General features: G+C 63.0%; 2 protein-coding genes across 3 annotated transcripts; one reads left to right on the top strand and one right to left on the bottom strand.

Annotated features, from left to right (window-relative positions):
• Positions 1-438: 438 nt before the first annotated feature.
• On the bottom strand, positions 439-9,294 carry LOC123350473 (urotensin-2 receptor-like). Of its 2 annotated transcripts, none has more exons than XR_006573766.1 (2): positions 9,011-9,294; positions 439-536 (listed from the first exon to the last, which is right to left on the bottom strand). XR_006573766.1 is itself a non-coding variant. In XM_044989091.1 (2 exons), exon 1 carries the CDS (start codon positions 2,962-2,964, stop codon positions 2,005-2,007), a length of 960 nt encoding a protein of 319 aa, XP_044845026.1. In that variant the 5' UTR covers positions 2,965-2,989; the 3' UTR covers positions 447-536; positions 1,984-2,004. The 2 variants fall into 2 exon arrangements, 1 of the variants encoding a protein (XP_044845026.1); XM_044989091.1 differs by lacking the exon at positions 9,011-9,294 and adding an exon at positions 1,984-2,989 and having other exon boundaries at positions 447-536.
• On the top strand, positions 7,067-8,681 carry LOC123350474 (uncharacterized protein C19orf85-like). The gene is made up of 3 exons (XM_044989092.1): positions 7,067-7,172; positions 7,448-7,714; positions 8,237-8,681. Exons 2-3 carry the CDS (start codon positions 7,518-7,520, stop codon positions 8,679-8,681), a joined length of 642 nt encoding a protein of 213 aa, XP_044845027.1. The 5' UTR covers positions 7,067-7,172; positions 7,448-7,517.
• Positions 9,295-17,484: the final 8,190 nt, after the last annotated feature.

The following is a 17,484-nucleotide window of genomic DNA, read 5'->3' as shown; positions in this document are numbered from 1 at the left end:
AGGGCAGACGTGGTGCCGGCTTGTGCCACCTCCCTCACGGGCAGCACGTCCCTGGAGCTGGGCACAGGGTGCATGGACCCCCCACTGTGGTAGTGCCTGAGGGGCTCTGGTTACCTCCCCCCGGCATAGAACCCCCCCCCACGTCAATTTCATACAGGGGTCCCCAAAGGTACCGCAGGGGGGTCCAACACCTCCCAGAGCTGGGGAGAGAACCCAGGAGTCCTGCCCCCCACCCCCTTCCCTCCCAGCGCAGCTGGCTGCGGAGAACCCAGGAGTCCTGCCCCCCGTCCCTTCCCTCCCAGCGCAGCTGGCTGCGGAGAACCCAGGAGCCCTGCCCCCCGTCCCTTCCCTCCCAGCGCAGCTGGCTGCGGAGAACCCAGGAGTCCTGGCGCCTTGTTTCTCGCTGGGCCTGTTCCTTTTTCCTCCAGTCCCGGCTGCGTGGGGTCGAGGGGTCGCTGGGGGCTGATGCATCATCCTCATGGGGCAGCAGGCGAGGTGGGGCCGTGTCCAGGGCCCGGCTGCAGGGGGCGCCGCTCCTAGGGGTGCAGAGAGAAGGGGTCTCAGAGCCAGCCGCATGTGTGAGGGCACTGGGGGGGGGGGGGCCATGCCAGCAGCTCCCCTCCCCCCGACCCAAGGTCCAGCTCTGGCAGTGTGGGGGAGACATATGGCTGCTAAGGGGGCTGGCGCCCCCTAGAGGGGAAACCTCGTGCCCCATTCCATTCCCGCCCCCCTGGCTTAGGGCTGGACAAGAGCTGGGGATTCCACAGCTGCGAGCTTCCTCCAGCAGTGCCCTGCAGCACCTCCCAGAAATGCTGCCATCTTCCCCCAGCAGTGTCCCGCAGCACCTCTCCACAGCGCTGCGATCTTCCCCCAGCAGTGCCCCATGGCACCTCTCCTTGGTGCTGCGATCTTCCCCCAGCAGTGCCCCGCAGCACCTCTCCCCGGGTGCTGCGATCTTCCCCCAGCAGTGTCCCGCGGCACCTCTCCCCGGGTGCTGCGATCTTCCCCCAGCAGTGCCCCACTGCACCTCTCCCCGGTGCTGCGATCTTCCCCCAGCAGTGCCCCGCAGCACCTCTCCACAGCGCTGCGATCTTCCCCCAGCAGTGCCCCATGGCACCTCTCCCCGGGTGCTGCGATCTTCCCCCAGCAGTGTCCCGCGGCACCTCTCCCCGGGTGCTGCGATCTTCCCCCAGCAGTGCCCCACTGCACCTCTCCCCGGTGCTGCGATCTTCCCCCAGCAGTGCCCCGCGGCACCTCTCCCCGGTGCTGCGATCTTCCCCCAGCAGTGCCCCACGGCACCTCTCCCCAGTGCTGCGATCTTCCCCAACAGTGCCCCGCGGCACCTCTCCCCGGTGCTGCGATCTTCTCCCAGCAGTGCCCCATGGCACCTCTCCCCAGCACAGCGATCTTCCCCCAGCAGTGCCCTGCAGCATCTCCCAGAAATGCTGCGATCTTCCCCCAGCAGTGCCTCGTGGCACCTCTCCACAGTGCTGCGATCTTCCCTAGCAGTGCCTCACGGCACGTCTCTCCGGCGCTGTGATCTTCCCCCAGCAGTGCCCCATGACACCTCTCTCCAGTGCTGCGATCTTCCCCAGGAGTGCCCCACAGCATCTCTCCCCAGCGCTGCAATCTTCCCCCAGCAGTGCCCCACGGCACCTCTCCCCAGCGCTGCAATCTTCCCCCAGCAGTGCCCTGCAGCACCTCCCAGAAATGCTGCGATCTTCCCCCAGCAGTGCCTCGTGGCACCTCTCCACAGTGCTGCGATCTTCCCTAGCAGTGCCTCACGGCATGTCTCCCCGGCGCTGTGATCTTCCCCCAGCAGTGCCCCACGGCACCTCTCTCCAGTGCTGCGATCTTCCCCCAGCAGTGCTCCACGGCACTTCTCCCCAATGCTGTGATCTTCCCCCAGCAGTGCCCCACTGCACCTCTCCCCAATGCTGCGATCTTCCCCCAGCAGTGCCCCTCTCCCACACTGCCCCCTACCTGTGGAGGTCTGTTGGCTGCTCAGCGCCCCGCGCCCTGTGCCCACGGCGCCGCCCCGCGCCCGGCCCGTCGCGCCCGCCGGTAGTCGCGGTAGCTGCGGGTCAGCAGCGTGTAGAGGAAGGGGTTGATGCAGCTGTTGCTGTAGGTCAGGCAGGTGACCAGGTGGTTGATGTAGATCTCGGTGGCCGCGGGCAGGCGGGCGGCCGTGCCCGGGCTGTAGAGGGGCACCAGCTGCCAGAGCCAGAAGGGCAGGAAGCAGGCCCAGAAGGCCACGACGATGAGGAAAACGAGGAGGAAGACGCGCTGCTTCGGCTCCCGCCGGGGGCCCAGCACCCCCCGGGTCTGCGAGCGCCAGTAGGCCCGCGCCAGCCGCCCGTAGAGGTAGCCGAGCGCCAGCCCGGGCCCCACCATGCTGGTGCCGAAGAGCACGGTCAGGTAGGTTTTGTACTGGGCCTCGTGCCAGGTGGGCACGCAGAGCCGCCGCACCCGCCCGTCGCCCGCCGCCCGCTCCTCCTGCCGCACCATCAGCATCATGGGCAGCGCCAGGGCGAAGGCGGCGGCCCAGGCGGCGGCGGCCAGGGCCCGGCGGCGGGCGGGGGAGCGGCGGGCGGCCCGGAAGGGGCGCCGCACGGCCCGGCACCGCTCGGTGCTCAGCAGGGTGAGCAGGAAGATGCTGGCGTGCATGGTGAGCAGGTCCAGGCCGAGCAGGGCCCGGCAGCCGGCCTCGCCGAAGCACCAGTCCCGCGCCAGCCCGTTGTGCACGACGAAGGGCACCCCGGCGAGGTACAGCAGGTCGGCCAGCGCCAGGTGGACGACGTGGACGTGGAGCGGGGAGGGGACGGCCCCGGCCCGCGCCACCGCCAGCGTGTACAGGTTCCCGGCCGCCCCCGCCGCCCCCAGCAGGCTCAGCCCCGCCGCCTCCGGCAGCCCACCCGGCAGCGAGCCGTTGGAGGGGAACGACAGGTTGGAGGGGGGCTCCATGGCTGGGGGGCTGGACGCGGGGCTGGATCCGACGGCAGGAGAGGAGATGTCACTCGGCCGGCAGAGTCGGTATGGCTAGTTGTCCGGCCTGCAGATCCCCTGTCTGTCTGTCCCCAGATCTATCGATCGATCTATCCCGTCGCTCTCTCAGTCCATGGCTTTGTCCGGTGCGCCTCTCGTGCGACCCTCCAAGCCCCCAGCCGTGCCGGAAGGGCTGGTGTGGGGGGGTCCGATCGCCCTGTCGCTGCCCTTGTGCCCCCTGCCGCCCGGGGTCCGGCGGGGTCGGCAGCTGGCGGCGCCCTGGCTGGGGCGGGGGCATGCGCGGCTGGCGGGCGGGCGTGTGTGTGTGTCTGGCCTGCGCCGTCTGCTCTGTCCGCATTCCACGCACCCTGCTAGGTCGGTATGTGGGGCTGAGCCGGGCCGGCCCCTGGCGGGGGGGCGCGTGCTCCTGGCTTCTGTGTGAGCTGCAGAGAGCGAGCGGGTTCTTCCAGCCACGGGGCGGGCGGGCCGGGCGGCTTGACAGAGGGGTCGGGGAAGGAAGGACGGGGGAGCCCCTGAAACACGCGGGAGGGAGGGAGAAGGGATGAACGAACTCGGAGAAAAGACCCCCAAGGAGGAAGGCGAGATGGCAACGCGGGGTGAGGCGGCCCTGCTGGGGTCAGCGCCAGCCGCGGGCGCGAGAAATAAACAGGGCCAGAGACGCAGAGCGAGGCAGGAAAACGAGGGGCCAGTGAAAAGTGGCCATTGCTGGGCCAGGGAAAACGTCCCTTGGCACCCAGGGAACGTTGGCACCAGGAAATCTCCGGTTGGCTCGGAAAATTGCCACTGTGGGGCCTCGGGGCTGGCACTGACTGGGGGGGAGAGCGCCCCCTGCTGGCCACCCCTAGCCCAGCACCTCCCATTGGACCCCCGCCCTGCTCTCTGCAGCCCAGCGCCCCCTGCTGGCCCCCCCCGCACAGCGCCCCCTCTTGGACCCCCGCCCCGCTCCCCGCAGCCCAGCGCCCCCTGCTGAGACCCCGCCCCACTCCCTGCAGCACCGTACCCCTTAGTGCCGCCCTGAGGCAGCCGTCTGGGTACAGGGACCTGGCCAGGCCCGGATCCAGGGCGTTTGCCTTGGAAAAACTTCCTGCCGAAATGTCGGTGACGCGCCCGCAGAGACAAACCGAACCGCAGGGAGAGGAACAAGCCAGAGATCCTCCCCCGGCTGGTCTCAGGGAAAATGCCCCTGGCCCCTGCTGCCCCCCCCCCCGGGCCCATCGCCCCTCCCCACAGTGCTTCCTTTGTGCTGGGGCTCAGGCCGGGCACCCAGCTCTGAGGGCCGCCTGTGGGTATGTGAGTAAATCCCTCCCTTCAGCAAACACGCTGGGCTCTCCCCAGGAGCAGCCCCCCCGCCCCCCCGCAGAGTCGTCCGCATGGAGCAACCGCTCTGGTTTAATGCCGCGGCTACACTGCAAAATGAAGCGGAGCCTGCTCACGGCGGCGCACGGCGGAACCGGCTGTGCACGTCAGGAGCGGTGGCCGGGTGCTAAAACTGGGGGGGGGGGGGGCTGGGCCGCGCCGCCCCCTCCGAGACCCCCCCCACTCCTCTCCTCCCCTCCCCCTGTCGCTTGCCCTTGCGGCAGGTAAAAAGTGGGGGGCCATGGCCCCCAGTTCCGGGGCCCCGGGGCACGCCCACCCTGCCCTCCCTGTGGGGAGCTACCCGGCCGGGGAGTCGCCGCCAGCGGGTGCAGGGAATTTTGGGAAGCGCTCGCGGTGCGCTGGGGGGGGCAGGGACTCCCGCGGGGGGTATCCGGGGACAGGGCACGAACGTCCCCTGAGGCAGTTTGCCCCATGCTGGAATTTTAGCTTTAGCAGGCAGCGGGGACCCCCACGGCAAACAGGCCTGTTCCTCCTGGGTTTGTCTAGCCCCTGACCTGCTCCCTGCCCCCGGGAGCAGGTCAGGGGGGATGAACAACAGAAATATCAGCCCAACCCGGACTCCTGGGTTCTCTCCCTGGCTCTGGGAGGGGGGTGGGGACTAGTGGTTAGAGCAGGGGGGCTGGGCTGGGAGGCAGGACTCCTGGGTTTTCTCCCCAGCTCTGGGAGTGGGGTGGGGGCCGGCGGGTGGAGCCGGTTGCCTCGCAGACCCTGGCACGGCACCCAGCAGGGTCTGAGCCTGGCTGGGGATGCTGCCTCCGGCTCCTCCCGACCATGGGGCTGGCTGGGCCTCACCTGGGCACAGAGTCGCCTGCTCCAGCCGCCTGCCCTGCCCCATGGCCCCCCCGTTTCTTCTCCCTCCCCCTTTCTCTGGGGCTCTCTCCACTTCAGCTCTTTTTTGGTCCCTGCATCTGGCCGCCCCCCCCCCCCAGTTCACTCTCTTCCCCCCCCTCGCCCGCCCTGGCGCCGTTTGCCCTGCTGCTGAGGCGTGACGGCCACGGGCCGCGCGATTCCTGGGCACCGCTCATGTCCGCCTTGGCTAAGGCCTGGGCCAGGGGGCCAGCGGGGTTCCCTCCCGGTGCCAGCCCCAGCCCCAGCCCCAGCGCTCCCCTGCCAGCGGCGGCTTGGCTCCAGCCTGGTGGAAAAATAAACCACCAAAGACCAGCGAGGGGCCAGACAGACAGACAAACACCCTCCCCCCTCCTCATAGCCCCCTGCTCTAACCACTAGCCCCCACTCCCCTCCCTGGGCCAGGAGAGAACCCAGGAGTCCTGGCTCCCAGCCCCCCCGCTCTAACCACTAGACCCCACTCTCCTTCCAGGGCCAGGAGAGAACCCAGGAGTCCTGGGTCCCAGCCCCCCTGCTCTAACCACTAGACACCACTCCTCTCCCAGGGCCAGGAAAGAACCCAGGCATCCTGGCCTCCTCGCTCAGAGGATTTTCGCTGCCCCCCCGACCCCCCTCCTGTGCACACACCCGGCAAGGCCCTGCTAACATGAGAGGCGACATTGTTCCCAGCCTGAGTTTATTTTGCTGCCTGCTTGCGAAGGGCAGGGGAGCCAGGGAGGGGGGCGGGTGAGCTTTGATCTCCCCCAGCCAGGAAGGGGGGGCAGTGTTTGCCAAGGCGGGGGGCGGGGGGGTTGGCTTAGCCAACTGCGGGGAAGCAGATGTGTGTCTGTGTCTGTGATGGGGGGGAAGGGTGTCTGCTACCCTCTGCTGGAGGCAAGAGGGGCCTATGGGTCTGATCACTGGGATAGATGGGCCATGGGTCTGATCTGGGGGGCAGGGAAGGGGCTGGTCCCAGGGCTGATGCAGGGGGCAGGACGCTGGGGTAGATGGGCCCAGGCGCTGATGCTGGGAGGGGCGGGGGGGGGGTAGATGGGCCCAGGCGCTGATGCGGGGGGGGGGGGGACGTCGGGGTAGATGGGCCCAGGCGCTGATGCGGGGGGTGGCGGACACTTAAGTCTCCAATTGCCAGCAATTGCTCTAACCGCTGCGCGTGGCCGGGCGCCGGCTGCAGGGGGGAGTTGGGGGGGGCCCTTTGTGCAGCCGGATTCCTGCCCCCGCGCGCCCCATTGAGCCCGTCTCCACGGAGCCGCCGGCACGTGGCTCCCCCCGGCCCCCAGACGCCCCTAATTGCTGCTAAGTGCCAGGGCCGCATCGCAGGGGAAAGAATGTCCTAATTGGGCAGCTGGCGCAGGGGGGCAGATGGGGGGGAGCCGAAGGGGGGGGCAGGAGATGATGGGGAGGGTGGGGGAGGTGGGGAGGGTTCGGGGGGTTGATGGGGGTCCAGGGAGGGAAAGAGACGGATAAGGGGAGGGGCCCCGTCAAGACACCCCTGTTATTAGAGTCAAAGGGGGTTGCCCTCAGCCCCCCCAACTAGCACAGCGAGGGATTTTGCCGGAGGGGGGAGGCCCCGAGCCATACCCCCCCCAAGCCAGCCACCCCCCCCACCCTGGGGCAGCTCGCAGACGGTGCCCCCTGGGGGCTAAGGCCCCGTGCCCCATTCCCGCAGGAGTTGGGGGGCAGAGGGGGGGTGAGCAGGAAGGAGGGGCTCAGAGGGGTGGGGGGAGCGGCCAGTGACTCTCTGAGCATCTTCGTGCTTTTCTCAGTGGCGCTCGGCCCCACCAGAGACCGGAGCCGGCGCCGGGGCTGCCTGGGAGGGTCGGGGCTGGGGGGGCAGGAGGTGAGAAGGGGGCGGCCCCCAGGGAGAACTGAACGGCCCCCTCCCCCCACGCAGCACTGGGGGTGCGGCCGCGGCTGATTCCTCACACACCTGGACCCCGAACCAAGTAAGTGTCCTGGGGGGCCCAGCCGGAGGCGCTGTCCCCTCGCGGCTGGGGCTGACCCCTCTCCGGAGACAGAGACCCCCCCAGCCCAGCCCTGGGCTCCCCCCCCACCCCAGCTCTGCCGGTGCCCCTCACTCCTGACCCACAGCCCCTGCTAGCCCAGCCCTGGGCTCCCCCCACTTTGCCGGTGCCCCTCACTCCCGACCCGCAGCCCCCACCCCCGGGGTTCTGTGGCGTCTCAGGCTTGCTGGGCTGAGAACTGTCATTTATTCCCGCAGGGCTCTGTTGGGGGCCGGCCTCGCCCAGCCTGGGGGCTCTGCCTGGCAGCTCCCCCCTCCAGGAGCTGGGATGCAGCGGGGCGGGCGCCTGTCCCTGAGCTTCCTGCCCCCCCAGCAGGTGGCGCTCTACGGGCGCGGCCGGGATCTCTTCACCTTCGTCACCTTGGCCTCGTCCCACATGATGCGGACGCTGCAGAGACCCCGCAATAGCCGCCCTGGCAAGCGGCGGGTGAACCACCGGCGGTTCCTGCACAACCAGATCAGCAGGTGGGAGCCCTCGGGAGCTCGCAGCCTCTTGGGCATGGCTGGGGGAAGCTCGCAGCCCCTTGGGCACGGCTGGGGGAAGCTTGCACCCCCCTCAGGGCATGGCTGGGGGAAGCTCACAGCCCCTCAGGGCACTGCTGGGGGAAGCTCACAGCCCCTTGGGCACGGCTGGGGGAAGCTCGCACCCCCCCTCAGGGCATGGCTGGGGGAAGCTCACAGCCCCTCAGGGCACTGCTGGGGGAAGCTCACAGCCCCTTGGGCACGGCTGGGGGAAGCTCGCACCCCCCTCAGGGCATGGCTGGGGGAAGCTCACAGCCCCTCAGGGCACTGCTGGGGGAAGCTCACAGCCTCTTGGGCACGGCTGGGGGAAGCTTGCAGCCCCTCAGGGCACGGCTGGGGGAAGCTCGCAGCCCCTTGGGCATGGCTGGGGAAAGCTCACAGCCCCTCAGAGCACTGCTGGGGGAAGCTCGCAGCCCCTCAGGGCACTGCTGCAGGAAGCTCACAGCCCCTCTCTTCTCTCCCCAGGCAATTCGCTGACATTGAAGCCTCGACGCACCGCCTGGCCTCCTCCATCCTGGCCCAGGAGGCCCCAAGGGACCCCGTGCCCCCCGCAGAACCCCGGCGTCCTGGCCCAGAGCCTCCCGACCCAGCTGCCAGCTCCTTCCTGGGCGTGGCCGAGGCCTTCGTGGCCCCGGAATCGGGGCCTGGCTGGGGCCTGAGTGTGGCCTCTCTGACCCCTGACCCCAGTGACCTCTTTGACCCCATCACCGGCCCAGAAGATCTGGGGCTGCCCCCCAGCTGGGCCCCGATTACCCACAACCCCCTGGGGCCTAGCCAGTGTCCCCTGCCCTGGGACTCCCTGCCCACCCCGGGCATGGACGGCACCCCCCTCTGGACCCCAGATCCCCCTGGCTACCTGCCCCCCGTCTCCCCGGAGTACCCTGCCGGAGTGGCGCCAGGGGGGTGGTAACCATGGCAACCCCCCCAGCCACAAGCTCCTCCCCCATCCCCACCCCTCCCCCTCTGCGGGAAGTGGGGGACCCCCCCGGTGGGCACCCCACAAGTGGGTGCAGTGAGGAGCCTGCCAGGTGCTGAGCTGACAGGTGGTGGGGGGCATTTGGAGACTGCCAGGATACCCTGATCTGGGGAGGTCCCCTTGAATTTGGGGGTAACTCCTAAAATTTGGGGGTGCCACATTGATCTGGGGGAAAGCCTCTTGAATTTCAGTGCGTTGCCTTAAATGTGGGGGTGTCACCCTGATCTGGGGTATCCCCTTGAATTTTGAGGGTGTATCCTTACATTTTTGGGTGTCAGCAGTGGGGCATCTCCTGGATTTGGGATTCCCACGATGCACGGGGGTAAGGGCCGCCTTCTGAGGTGAGCACATCTCAGGATGCAGTCTGGTTTTGGGGTGTCACTGCCTGTGGGGGGGGGCGCTGTAGAGCTCTGCAGGTTTGGGGGATCTCTGAAGTGACAGATTTGAGGGGTGCCCCATGTCACTCCAATAGTTGCAAGGTGAGGGAGGGGCCCGCTCTTTTTGACCCGCCCCCAGAAGCTGCACCACCCTGGTTAGCAGCAGGAAGGATGGGGAGTCCCCCCAATAACCACCCCCCCCCCGGTCCCGTCTGTGTCTAATAAACAAGAGGCCGTTCCCTGCAAATCAGGGTTTGTTGTGCTCGAATTTCCATCCAGCTCCCGCCCTACGGGGTGGTGTGTGTGTGTGGGGGCTGGCAAAGACCCCCCCTTTGAGTCAGTGCCCCCCCCGCAGTCTGCCTAGGGGCATCACCTGACGCCTGAGAGCGAGAACGCCACTCATGCAGCGTCCGGGGCGGGGGGGGGGGGGGATGTACCCAGCCCCCTTGCCCCACCCCCCATCGGGCAGCCCCTGTCACCCCCCATGCTTGTGTACGGAGGGGCGCACCCCAGCCCTTGGGTTACGGCTCTAGCTACCCCCCCCCCGAGCTCTCAGGCCCCCAGCCCTGTTCAGAGCAGGGCGGACAGAGCGGGGTACGTGGGGGCTTGGGGGGGGGTGTTTAGTTATCACAGCCCCTCCCCCCACCCCCGGCGCCACTCAGCGGCCTGTCGGGAGTTGGGGAACGTCCCCTGCCCGCCGGGCGGTGACCAGACTCCTGATTTTATAGGGCCAGTCCCGATATTTGGGGCTTTCTCTTCTCTGGGCTCCTCGTGCCCCCACCCCCGGCCCGATTCGCCCCACTTGCGGGCTGGTCGCCCTGCCCGGCCGAAGCCCCCAGCAGCCCCGAGGGCTGGCGGGTGGGGACGCGCCTGGCGCCCGCTCCCCGGGGGCTGAGCTCGGCCCGGCTGGGCCCCCCGGGAACACGTGGCCCCGCGGCCTGGCGGGGGGGCCCGGAATTCCCGCTCAGCGGCCGGGGAGGTGCCCTGGGCAGGACCTGGCCCGGGGGGGGCGGGGCAGGGGGGCCTTGGGGCGAGGGCTCCAGTGGGGGCCCCCCGGGGACCGATGCCCTGGGGCGGAGCCGCGGCCGAGGGGAGAGCCGGGGGGGCGCGGGGGGGGGTTCTGCCAACGGGAACCTGGTACCACAGCAATTCCCCGCCCCCACTGCGCCTCTGCACCTGCCCCTCCCCCCCGCTGCAGAGCTGAAGGCGGGGGGAGGTGGGAAGGGGCGGGGCTGCTGGAACGGTTAGAGTGAGAGCGGGCCTTAAATGGGCGGGGCTTCGGGAGCAGTTGGGGCGGGGCTTCGGGGAACGGTTGGAGTGAGGGCGGGGCGGGAAGGTGCGGGGCTTCGGGAGCAGTTGGAGCGAGGGCGGGAAGGGGCGGGGCTTCGGCAGCAGCTGGGGCGGGGCGGGGCTTCGGGGAACGGTTGGCGTGGGGGCGGGGCTTCGGGAGCAGTTGGAGCGAGGGCGGGAAGGGGCGGGGCTTCGGGAGCAGCTGGGGCGGGGCGGGGCTTCGGGGAACGGTTGGCGTGAGGGCGGGGCTTCGGGAGCAGTTGGAGCGAGGGCGGGAAGGGGCGGGGCTTCGGGAGCAGCTGGGGCGGGGCGGGGCTTCGGGGAACGGTTGGCGTGAGGGCGGGGCTTCGGGAGCAGTTGGAGCGAGGGCGGGAAGGGGCGGGGCTTCGGGAGCAGCTGGGGCGGGGCGGGGCTTCGGGGAACGGTTGGCGTGAGGGCGGGGCGGGAAGCGGCGGGGCGCGAGCAGGCCGGGGCCGGGAGGATGTGGCGGACACTCGCGTTTCGGGCGGTAGGTGAAGCCGCCCGCGCTCGCTGCGCGCCACGGGGGCGGGGCGGGGTCACCCTCCCGGGGCTGACGTGGGTTCCCAACAAGCCGCGGAAGGCGCCCGGGCGGGTTTAACGCCCCGAGCCCGGGAGGCCCCGGCCGGGGCCGCCCTTTCCCGCTGGGCCCCTGGGCGCGAGCAGCGGAGCTTTCGGGCAGTTCCCGTTAGACCCGCCCCGTCACTCCCGCGCGGGGCGGGGCTAAGCACGCGCACACCGGGGACCCCCCCCCTTCCCGGGGCGCCGCGCGCCGGGCCGAGGCCGTAGGGCGACCAGCCAGCACGTGTGGAACATCGGGGCGGGGGCGGGGGCGGGGCCACAGGAGCCTGGACAAGACAAAAACCCAAAATCGGGCCATCGGGTCACCCTGCGAGTCGGGGGCTGAAAACGGAGGCGGCGCTACCGGGCTTTGCGGGCCGGCGGCCGGGGGGCGCAGTGAGGGGAGCAGGGCGCTGGAGGGCTGGCGGGTAAAACATATTTCTTCCCTATAACACCGTGACACAGATTGCCCCCTTTCCTGTGTATTTAGGCACCTTCATTCCCATCTAGGGTGACCAGTGCATCCGACGAAGTGGCTATTCACCCACGGAAGCTCATGCGCCAGTACATCTGTTGGTCTGTAAGGTACCACGGGACTCTTTGTTGCTTTTTAGGGTGACCAGATGTCCTGATTTTATAGGGACAGTCCCGATTATTGGGTCTTTTGCTTATACAGGCTCCTGTTACTCCCCACCCTCGTCCCGATTTTTCACGCTTGCTGACTGGTCGCCCTATTGCCATCGGGCACACACGGTCTGATGCAGGGAATGGCTGATTTTTCTCGTAATCCCATTGGCTGTTCGGCTGCGTTTGGAAGGCGTTTTTTCACGCAGGCGCCCTGCAGGCGGGTTTCCGCACCGGAAGGGCGGCGGATGGCTGAAGGGACGGGGGACGGCGTGACAGGCGCGATAAAAGCAGTGTCTCTACTGCTCATGTCATAGCTCCGACATCTGTAGTGCCAACACATCTAATTCTCGCTCAGGCACTATGAAGTGGAAAAAACATGCCTATCTTCCTGTGATTTTTTTATTTCTATGCGCAGGGCAAGCGGTGCCGCACCCCCGTAAGTGCCGTCCAAGGAGCTCTGTGCTGGGCAGGCTTCCCTGGAAAGGCTCCAGAAGTCAGAGGCCAGAATGGGGGGAGGTGCCGGGAGGCAATTTGGAGAGGGAGGGTGGGGATACACCATGGGGGGTGTGTGGGGTGATCTGGTCTCTCATTGTGCTGGGCACTGCGCAGCTCTTGGTGCGGTTTAGTGATTTTGGCTCTGATTCCGCAAACACGAGTCAGGGTGCGTCTACACTGCCAAGCTCTCTCCCCCCTTTTCCCAGCAGGCTCAGAGGCGGGCTCAGCTGACTTGGGCTTGCAGGGCGCTAAAGACAGCCGTGTAAATGTTGGGGCTGAGACAGGAGCTTGGGCTCCGAGACTCTCCTCGTTCACGGGAGTGCAAATCTACCTGGCAATTTGTCAGCCCTGCAGTCGGCATGGGCCTGCTGCAAGTATCTGGTTGGTGTGTAGACCCACCCTGCGGTTCGGCGTGGCAGGGCTCGTTTTCCTGCATAGACGTTCTCTCGAGCAGCGAGCTGAGGGCGACTCGCATGGGCTGCGCCCGCGGTGCAACATTTGCTTGAGCCTTTGCGGGGTCTGCGCCCTATATCTAAAGCGCTCCCTGTAACGTATCCTTCCCTCTTCCCCTCATTGGATCTGGGTCTGACTTCTTCCAGGCTTCCCCAAAGCCAACCTGAAATGTTGATTTCTTCTCCCAGGCCCCAGCCAATGTCAACAGGAAATCTCTATCTCTGTGCCCGAGGGCAACAGCATTCAACACCTCCTTAACTGCTCAGAGCACTTTGTCATGCTGTACTGGTCCCCCGCTTTGGCTGGGACATGAATGAAGATAGCTGTCATCCATTCAGGGAAATCAAACCCTTACAACAGCTCCTTCACCAGGCCCATCTCCGTGTCCAACGGACGGTTCATCGTGACGAACGCCAGCAAAGCCATTGCAGGGAATTTGAAGATTGTGCATGAGATTGATGAAAAGGAGTGTCTGGCTTCCATCCGTGTGAATGTAACAGGTAAGTGCCGCGGGTCACAATTTCAAGGGTAACTGCACCGTGGATTTCCCCTGGGCCTCCTGGAGGGCACGGATGTCAAGTTTCCAGCTTCCCGGCCCTCCCCTCTCACAGGTGGAGGCCTGCGTCTGTCTCCCTCCAGCCTGGGGGGTTGGATTTGCACGGCCTCTGAACGTTGCACGTGGGCCCAGGATACAACCTCATTGCTTTGCTTTCCTTCTGGGGCTGCAACAATGTACACCGGGACCAACCAGCCGCCGCAAAGCAAAGCACATTTAGTCCTAGTGTTATGCTTATAAGAAGCGCACGGGATCGTTTTCAGGGGAAAGGGCAATATGCCGCGTTTATTGAAGATACAGCAATTAGCATATGCATTCACACTCACTGTCACACACACAGTCCCACCAGTCGATGTTATAGTTCCTTGTCCAGAGTCTGGATCAATCTAGTGGCCAGCTAGGTTGATCACAGGTTGGCAGGATGAACCCAAAGTTTCATGGCAAGGCCCCCTGTTTCTATAGTGATTTTCCTTGATTGGGACCAATGAGTTTTGCACCGTCATGCTGTCGTTAATTGTTGTTTGACGAGTGCTTGTTTTCTTAACTTTTTATTTTTTATTATAGCTATTTTATTCCCATTGGTAGGTGCTTGTTTTATTTTTAGAGTTGTTAATTTGCCATTTTTTTACATTTTAACGGGTGTGTTGCAGCCTTCTGGCGCCCTTGCGTTTGTCTCCTTTTTTTCTCTCTTATACATTTGGCTCAACGATGCCTTTACACTTATTTTTTTACACATCTGTCAGGAGTCTACCCTCACTTGAAACTGGGCGGTTTCAAAGTGAGGACCCGCATGTCTTCCCCCACCCCAAAATCCTAGGGTAGGTCTCCCCTTCGGCTGCCACCACCCGGTCAATTCCGTGGGCCGGGACACCCCTGTTTCCCCCCTTGGGAACACAGATCAATTCACAGAGGAGGAACCTCCCCCCTCCTCCCTCTCTCCAGCCTGCTCTGGAGACAGAGGTGCCTGGATTCAAACGCCTTGAATCTCACACACACAGGGAAGCAGCCCACTTCCCCCTCCCCTTCCCCTGAATTTCCCCAAGGGAAGGAATTAACCAAGTCCAAAGAAAAGAAAAGAATTTATTAAGAGAACAAAAGAAAATATAGAATCTCTATGAATCCAAGCTGGGCACTCATAGGGTATAACCTTGCTAAGTTCTGGAGAGAATCCTCTCTCTTTCTCAGTACAACCAGTACAAGCAGAATTAAGAATAATCAATAACAAACACACAGAATTGCAAACATAGGATTATTAGATAAGGACACAAAGTATCTTTCTAATACTCACTATCTTGACTAGAAGAAATTAGTTCAGAAAGGTGGAACTTGTAGGGACTTGATTAACTCGTCTGGTCTCTTGAACTCCAAACGGCCAAAGACCAAGACCCCCCCAAACAGAGGGAAAAGTTCCCTCCTAGGAGTTTCAAATTCTCTTCCCTGATTGGTCCTCAGGTCAGATGCCCACCAGGTACTATGCTTTAACCCTTTACTAACTATTCATGACACGCCCCCCAAATCGTCACAGTGGGATCCACTGGCGGCGATTTCCTCCTAGAACTGTAAAACAACCAGAGTAAGAAAACACATGCACTATTACATCGACTACTAAGCATGAAAACATATTAAGAACAGTTTTTAGCCACTTGATTCTGGGAAACTTTCACGAGAGAGTGCATCAGCAACTTTGTTGGAAGCTCCTGAAATGTGTTGAATGTCAAAGTCAAAGTCTTGGAGAGCTAAGCTTCAGCGGAGAAGTTTCTTGTTGTTTCCCTTGTTGGTGTGAAGCCACTTTAGCGCAGCATGGTCAGTTTGTAGCTGGAACTGCCGGCCCCAAACGTATGGGCGTAGCTTTTCCAAGGCATACACAATGGCGTAACATTCTTTTTCACTGATGGACCAGTGGCTTTCCCTCTCAGACAGTTTCTTGCTGAGAAACACGACAGGATGGAAGTTGTGATCCGGTCCTTCCTGCATTAGTACCGCTCCTACCCCACGTTCAGATGCATCGGTGGTAACTAGGAAGGGTTTGTCAAAGTCTGGGGCCCTTAATACAGGGTCCGACATGAGCATTGCCTTAAGCTGGGTAAAGGCTTTCTGACACTCATCAGTCCACTTAACTGCATTTGGCTGGGTTTTCCTGGTCAGATCAGTTAGTGGGGCAGCGATTTGGCTGTAGTGTGGTACAAATCGCCTGTAATATCCGGCCAAACCTAAGAAGGATTGGACCTGTTTCTTTGACCTTGGGACAGGCCACTGTTGGATAGCCTCCACCTTGGCCTGTAGGGGGTTGATGGTTCCTTGACCCACCTGGTGTCCTAGGTAAGTCACTCTGTTGTGGCCTATTTGACACTTTTTGGCCTTAACAGTTAGTCCTGCCTGCCTGATGCGCTCTAAAACCATTTTCAAATGTTCTAGGTGTTCGGGCCATGAATCAGAAAAAATGGCCACATCATCGAGGTATGCAACTGCACAGTCTTCCAATCCTGCTAGTAGACCATCCACCAGCCTTTGGAAGGTGGCAGGTGCATTCCGCAGTCCGAACGGAAGCACAGTAAACTCATACACCCCTGCATGGGTGATGAAGGCAGATTTTTCCCTGGCGGGTTCATCTAGTGGTACCTGCCAGTATCCCTTGGTTAAATCAATGGTAGAGATGAACTGGGCACGTCCCAACTTTTCCAATAGCTCATCAGTGCGTGGCATTGGGTAGTTGTCTGGACGAGTTACAGCATTTAGCTTACGGTAGTCCACACAAAAGCGTATTTCCCCATCTGGTTTGGGAACCAGAACCACTGGAGATGCCCATGCACTGGTAGAAGGGCGGATGATACCCATCTCCAACATGTTGTCAATCTCCTGTTTAATAGCAACTTTGGCATGAGGTGACACCCGGTAGGGTGGTGTTCTAATCGGGTGAGCATTACCTGTGTCAATGGAGTGGTAGGTTTGCTCAGTCCGTCCTGGGATGGCTGAGAACAAGGGGTCGAAGTCAGTGCACAGTCCCTTGATCTGTTGCCGCTGTAGACGTTGTAGGGTTGTGGAGAGGGTCACCTCTTCCACACCACCATTTCTTTTACCTTCGTAGTAGACACCTTCAGGCCACTCGGTGTCATCTCCTTCCTGAACTGTAAAGTGACAGACCTGTAATTCTCTGGGATAAAAGGGCTTTAGAGAGTTAACATGAAACACTTTAGGCTTTAAAGAGGAATCAGGGAATGTTATGAGGTAGTTAACAGCTCCCAGGCGCTCCTGGACCATGTATGGTCCTTCCCAGGACGCCTCCATCTTATGGGCCTGGTGCGCCTTCAAGACCATGACCTGGTCTCCTACCTTGAAGGACCGCTCCTTGGCATGTCGATCATACCAGACCTTTTGCTCCGCTTGAGCATCTCTTAAGTTCTCTCGAGCAAGGGCCCAAGAGTCTCGGAGGGTGTTTTGAAGGTTGCTTACAAAGTCCAGAATGTTAGTCCCTGGAGGAGGTGTAAACCCCTCCCATTGCTGCTTTACCAGCTGTAATGGCCCCTTAACCTCATGGCCATACACCAGCTCGAATGGTGAGAATCCTAAACTCGGATGTGGAACAGCCCTGTAGGCAAACAGCAACTGTTGTAACACTAGATCCCAATTATTGGAGTGTTCATTGACGAATTTGCGGATCATGGCCCCCAAAGTTCCATTGAACCTTTCCACTAGGCCATTAGTTTGGTGATGGTACGGGGTGGCAACCAAGTGATGCACCCCATGAGTTTCCCACAGGTCTTTCATGGTCCCTGATAGGAAATTTGTTCCCGAATCTGTAAGAATTTCAGAGGGCCAACCCACCCTGGTAAAAATGTCAGTTAAGGCCTGGCACACAGTGTTAGCCCTGGTGTTGCCTAGAGCTACTGCTTCCGGCCATCTGGTAGCAAAGTCCACAAAAGTCAGTATGTACTGTTTTCCTCTGGGGGTCTTTTTTGGGAAAGGACCCATAATATCCACAGCTACTCGCTGAAATGGGACCTCCATTATGGGGAGTGGTTGGAGAGGGGCCTTGACCTGGTCTTGAGGTTTTCCTACCTTTTGGCATACCTCACAAGACCGGACATACTTGACAACGTCCTTGCCCATCCCCTCCCAGTCAAAGGACCTTCCCAACCTGTCTTTGCTTCGTTTCACCCCAGAATGGCCACTAGGGTGATCATGGGCTAAGCTTAAGAGCTTTTCCCGGTACTTGGTCGGAACGAGCAACCGTTTTTGAGGATGCCAGCCCTCCTGGTGTCCACCAGAAAGAAATTCCTTGTATAACAGTCCTTTCTCCACAACGAACCGGGATCGGGTAGTAGAGCTGAGAGGCGGTGGGTTGCTGCGTGCCGCCGCCCAT

This window comes from Mauremys mutica, chromosome 15, assembly GCF_020497125.1.
Source record: "Mauremys mutica isolate MM-2020 ecotype Southern chromosome 15, ASM2049712v1, whole genome shotgun sequence".
In the NCBI taxonomy this organism is placed as follows: Eukaryota; Metazoa; Chordata; order Testudines; family Geoemydidae; genus Mauremys; species Mauremys mutica.
The sequence above is the reverse complement of the archived record's forward strand: the minus strand, read 5'-3'. Positions and strand labels throughout refer to the sequence as shown.